The sequence below is a fragment of the Echinops telfairi genome, unplaced genomic scaffold (genome assembly GCF_000313985.2).
Source record: "Echinops telfairi isolate 266 unplaced genomic scaffold, ASM31398v2 ScPeMD7_3;HRSCAF=10, whole genome shotgun sequence".
Classification (NCBI taxonomy): Eukaryota; Metazoa; Chordata; class Mammalia; order Afrosoricida; family Tenrecidae; genus Echinops; species Echinops telfairi.
The window spans coordinates 45129036-45134926 of NW_022103899.1; the positions used below are offsets into that span (position 1 = coordinate 45129036).

The 5891-nt window shown below is 53.7% G+C and overlaps 1 protein-coding gene across 1 annotated transcript in view; it reads left to right on the forward strand.

Annotated features, from left to right (window-relative positions):
• TTLL4 (tubulin tyrosine ligase like 4) overlaps positions 1-5891 on the forward strand; it is a 34773-nt gene that overhangs the window by 15125 nt on the left and 13757 nt on the right. Inside the window, exons 2-4 of the mRNA XM_045296920.1 lie at positions 1129-2719; positions 3487-3596; positions 3948-4011. Of these exons, the coding sequence (XP_045152855.1) occupies positions 1230-2719; positions 3487-3596; positions 3948-4011 (1664 nt within the window). The 5' untranslated portion in view covers positions 1129-1229. The remainder of the gene's footprint in view (positions 1-1128; positions 2720-3486; positions 3597-3947; positions 4012-5891) is intronic.

The following is a 5891-nucleotide window of genomic DNA, read 5'->3' on the forward strand; positions in this document are numbered from 1 at the left end:
ATTTTCCATGAGAGGAAATGGGGGATGAGAGAAACCTTTAGGGTGAGTTCTCCCTTGAAGTCAGCCCAACCTGAGGCTTAGGCCCAAACCCACTGCCATTGAGTGGTTCCGACTTCACAGCAACTGGTGTAGGCTTTCTGGGGCATTAAACCTTTAAGGTAGCAGACAGCTTTGTCGTGTCTCTCTCCACGGGAGCTAGCTGGTGGGTTTGAACTACTGACTTCGCGGCTAGCATCCCAGCGCCTAGCCCAGTCTGCTCTCCTCTCTTCTCTCCTCCTCCTCTCTGCCTCTGCATTCTCTGCACTCTCCTGTCCCACTCATCCTGGCTGTTGGAAACAAACCAGTGTAAGTCAAATAATGTTAGTGTCTAATTCCATTTTGTTTCTCCCCTTTTCCCACGACCACATGGGGTAGACTTTAAACCTATATAATTGGCAAGGCTCTTGACGAGACGAAATGACGGTCTCAGCTCCTCAGTCCAGAAGGAACCCCAGGAGGCAGCAGGGGGACGCTCTGCTTTTCCTGAACCTGCCGCACTCAACGTGGAGAAGCAGCACCAAGCAAAGGCTGCTGGGAGGTGGTCAGGGAGCGGTACATGTCAAAGATCCTTCTCCAAGGATTGTGGGCCTCTCAGGATTGGTTGATGAGAGGGAAGAGGTGGCTCGTGTCTCTGCTGGCCCCAGATTTGCCTTGTGCCCAACCCACAGGGGTGCACGTGGGGGGAAGGAAGCCCCTCACCAGGAGCCCTGGTTGGTGAGACAGAAAGAGTCCTTTTCTTTGGCAGAGGGGGTTTCTGAGGAAGCCCACAGGAGCACATGAGAGCTCACGGTGGCGGAGCCCTGAGGCCCCCACCAGCTTTGAGTGCATGAAGGCAGCAGCCAGACGGCTGCAGATTCCCTGGGAATCCAGTGGGCATCTCCCAGCGGGGCTAAATGGTGACCGGGTTGTCCCAAGACCGCTGCAGATTCCCTGGGAATCCAGTGGGCATCTCCCAGCGGGGCTAAATGGTGACCGGGTTGTCCCAAGAATGTTCACAGAGGACTGACTCTTGCTTAGCCCAGAGCTAGTGTTGCCTGGTGCCTGTCCTCCTGGGATGGTAACCTTCCTAATCGTTTCTCTCTGCTTCAGGCGGACAGATCTGAAGGATGCAGCTACAACTTCTGAAGGTGGTGGATGGCACCATACCTGAGCTGGGCCATGACACCACGTGGCTGTGATGCGGGCCCCTCATGGCCTCAGCAGGGACCGAGCAATACGGGATTGGCCTCCGCAGAGGAAGCAGCTTCCGGCAGAGTGACCCCTCAGGCACTGTACATGCCTCACCAGTTGAGAGACCCTCGGAGGGCAAAGTCTGGTCTCAGGCTCATCCGCAGGTGAAGCCCATCTGGAAGCTGGAGAAGAAGCACATGGGGACACTGTCAACAGGTCTGGGCCCGGGCCTCTTGGGTGCCCCACCACAACCAGCCTATTTTGTTTGCCCCAGCTCTTTATGTAGCGCTGGGGGCACGGCAGTCCTCGCAGGCCACAGCAGCTCCTGTTACCTGCACTCCCTCCCGGATTTGTTCAGCAGCACCCTGCTCTACCGCCGCTCCAACTACAGGCACAAGCCGTACCAGCAGCTGGAGTCTTTCTGCCTGCGGTCGAGCCCATCCGAAAAAAGGCCTTTCTCTCTCTCTCAAAAGCGCCTTCCTGCCGGTCTCACTGCCAATAAGGCCACGTTGCCCCCAGCCTCCCCTGTGGCCCAGCCCATGGCCTCCTCACCCACCGATCCGTACTTGGCATCACCGGGAGCAGCCGGAGAGAACTTCGCAGGGAAGAGCCCAGCCTCTGCCGTCTCAGGGAAGATCCCATCTCCACTCTCTTCCTCCTACAAGCCTGTGCTAAATAACAACTCCTTCATGCGGCCAAATAGCACTAAAGTGCCTTTATCCCAGACCCCAGAGGGCCTGAAGCCAGCATCCACCCCCAAGATGCAGGTTGTCTCCTGGCATCACCCAGGGGGTACTGGAGACTGTGTGCCCCAGCCCACTGATCATAAGACACCCCGAAGGAATGACACCGTCCTCCATGGAGCCGCTGCCCATGCCACCGTGTCAGCCCCTGGCTCCCTAGAGACCTTCGTCACCAGTGTTGCCTCTCTGCAGTACAACCAGAATAACTCGGCCATGCGGGCTGAGCCACATGGCTCGGGCCTGGATGACGAGCCTGACCCCCAGGGTCATGCTAAGGAGGTTCGGCTCACCGAAGCTGTGAGGAAGTTGACCGCAAGAAGCTTTAGAAAGGTTCCAAGACAGGGATACCAGTTTGAACAGTCTTGTTTCATGAACCCCAGCTTCCAGTGGGGTCTCCTCAACAAGGGCCCCCGGTGGAAACCCACCATGGTGGGCCAGCAGTTTCCTCCGGACGATGCCGGCACACACAACCAGAGTCTCCCTGGTGCCTCCGACACCTTGGGGTTGGACAGTACCGTCTTCTGTACCAAACGTATCAGCATTCACCTGCTTGCCTCACCTGCCAACGGGCTCAACCACAGCCCTACCTATGGATCCGAGGAGGACCCCTCACCACTTGAAGGAGGCAAAACTCACGTTCCCACTCCTTCCGCTCCACCACTTGGCATAGCAGATGTGGCCAGCCACCTCTCGTCCATCCGTCTGGACCAGCCTAGGAGGGAGCCTCAGGAAGGCAGACAGCTGGACTCCCCCGCCAGGGATGCCGAGTAAGTTGGGGAAGGTTTTTTGGGTCACTGAGCGTATGTCTTCGACAGTCGGTTCCGATGTTTCTCGCTGCCGTCGAGCTATGGCTTTCTATTAGGGCAGAGAGGTTGGCAACTGGAGTCTTGCAGGCCAAACCCTGTCTGCAGCCCCTTTTGTCCATGGAGTTCTCTTGGCACCAGAGCCTGCCTTCCTCGTCCATTCCCACACTGCCACTGCCTGCCCTCTTGCTGCACTAGCAGGGTGGAGTCGGTGCAACCGGCTGAAGGCCAGATAGTTACTGTCTGGCCCTCAAGTGTGTCCGACCAGGGGGAAATAAGCATCCTAAACTCCCAGTGTGGGGGGCCAAACCAAGTCAACTTGCCCGTGTCTGTCTCCTCCAGCTCTGGCAGCTCTCTTGGAGTGGGAAATGTCGGTGCTCAGCTCCTGCCCTCCTGCCTTGTTGCTGCTTTGGCCCCCTGGACCACAGAGGCCTTGTTCTGAGGCCCCTAGAACGAGGCGTAGGGATTTATTGATGGCAGAATGTATAGCCGAGGGACTTCAAAGAAGCTCCCGGAACATGCCTCTACTCAGAATAGGGGCTGCAAGGTCGAGGGACAGCGTTTGCTGTGTTTGAGCTTTGAGGACAAAAGAAATGAGTTGGAAGGTCCAGGCAAGGAGCAAATGGTGACTGGAGGAGACGTCAATATTGGGAGATGATAAAGGAATGAGGATCTCATTGTGAGCTCTCTTCCAGAGATGGCTGGGCTGAGGGAATCATCCTTTCTTACAGTTCAGCTACCGACCTCCTGACAGACCAGGTTGAAGCTGAAGATGTTGACGAAGATCTAGTGGACAGTTTGGAGGACTGCTGCAGCCATGATGAGAATGAAGAGGAGGAGGGTGAGTAGGGGACCCCTTACCTCCAGCGAACAGCTCCTCCCATGAAGATAGAGATGGGCGCTAACGATGGTAGACAGGGTTCTTGTTGCACTTGATCACCTACACTAATCACTGGCCTCAGGGAGGTGGGGCAGTAACTTTCGGGGGCCTTTAACACTGTGTGCCCGCTAGTCTTGCCTTGTCCCTGTTGCCTTGGAGCCCAAGGAAGGTGGTGCAAGGCCCAGGGTGGTGTTCATGACTCCCCAAGAAGGGCCGAGCCCGGGATGCCCAAGGAGGACTGTGAGGAGGCGTGCCAGGTTCCCGTGACAACCTGTCTCCTAGTGAGAATCCCTCCCCTCTTCCCTCCCCCAGGAGACTCGGAGTGCTCCTCATTCAGCGCTGTCTCCCCCAGCGAGTCCGTGGCGGCAATCTCTCGGTGAGTGTTGGCTTGGCAGATCATTCCTAGACGCTGCTCGGTTTTCTCTCAAGACGAGAGCGCTTCCTTCCCAGTTTATCCCTGAACACGGAAGGCAGGGAACACACCCCGGTTGACCTTGGAAAACAGTGCTGTGATTTATTTCCAGCTGAAGCTTGGGCTTCAGACCCTGAGAAATTGTTCAAGTGAAAAAGCAAATCGTTTTAAGGAATGCTAAGACCATCAGTGGCCAGTTGGCGAAGGCACGCAGAACTTTTCCCTGCTCTCCAAAGATCGCTCTTACGGTGTGTTCCATAAACGAAGAAGCAAGTACCGTTCATCTGTGTGGGGAGACTCTGAGTACACCCAGGCCCCCCAAATAACCTTAACTAACCTTATCATACCAGTAACACACACAACCAGCCGGGGTGGGTGGGGGTGGGGATAGAGCCTGGCGGCACCCTCTCGAGGCTCTGGGTGGGCACTGCTTCTTTAACTGACTCGCTGCCAGAGGCTGAGCACTAGTTTGGCTTTTTGTCTCTTTTTTTTGTACAAACGAAAACCTTCTTTGGATTTCTTTCCCTCAGTGGAGACAGGCACCTTACTTTCCGAAACACAACGTGGTGTAAAGCAAAATCAGGGCATACCTAGGGTAATGCTTGAGGTAAATGGTTCAGCCTCCAGGCCACCCCCTGAAGGGGCCCTCCTCTCCGCCCTCCAAAATGACCTCTGCCTCAGAGGGCATTCCGAGACAGAGCCCTGAGCCTTGCAAATGCTCTTTTGCTGCCTTCCAAGGTCGGTTTTCTTTGGGGCAATATGACTGACATTAACCTTAGTAATAAGAAATTGAGTTGAAAATTCTCTGCCTCTAATCCAGATCATTTTTATGCCTGCCTCTTGTGGAATCTAAGGATGTGTATCGTCAACTAAACCAACAAACCCAAGCCCAAACCCACTCCCAGTAAGTGGGTCTGGCTCATAGCGACCCTGTAGCGCTGCGCCTGGGGCTCCCCAAGACTGTAAATCAATCTGTACAGCAGCCGACGGCCTCTCTTTTCTCCCATGGGGCAGCTGGTGCATTGAGACGGCTGACCTTTCGGGCTAGCAACCCAGTGCTCTAACCCCGGCACCACTACGGCTCCTCTTTAACTAGAGAACCAAAAACCCCTTCTTTCAATACAGGCCTTCTTTGGTAAAACAGATAGTAGGAGGGACCCTGTGTCCTGAGATAGCAGTTAAGGCGAGAGGAATGATTGAGCCCCAGCAGCATGAGAGTTAAGTGCTCCGCTGCTAACCTAGGGTTGGTGGTTGGCTTTGGACCCACCCTGCAGCTCTTCGGAAGAAAGGCCTGGCAGTCCACCTCGGAAACCCTGTGGGCCAATCTCCTCTATCACAGATGCTAATTGTCACCCCATGCAGGGCAGCGAAGAACAGCAAACTGTGATTCACACCACCTTTCTGGGCAATAAGTTAACATCCTCCAATAAAATCTTCCTTACTCTTCTCACCACTTCCCGCTTTGCCTTAATGAGGCTCTGCGCCAATTTAATGTATTGTTTTTATTTAATATCGAATAGACAGGGGTGCTTCCAAAGATTGGTGGAGGAATTGAATGAAAAGATCATGGAGTTTTTGTTTGTTTGTTTTGAACAGAGTTTTTTAAGATAGTTTAATTGGTATGTAATGCACATATCATAATTTCAAGTTCAATCATATCAAGAAGAGTTGTATAATCATTACCACAATTTTAGAACTTTTCTTTTTTTTTTCCTTTTACTCATTATTATTAGTTTCCCTCCCAATATTCCCAGCCATACCCTCAAGAAACCATTTTTTTTGCCTTCAAATGATTTTTAAAATCATTTTATTGGGGGCTCGTACAACTCTTATCACAATCCATA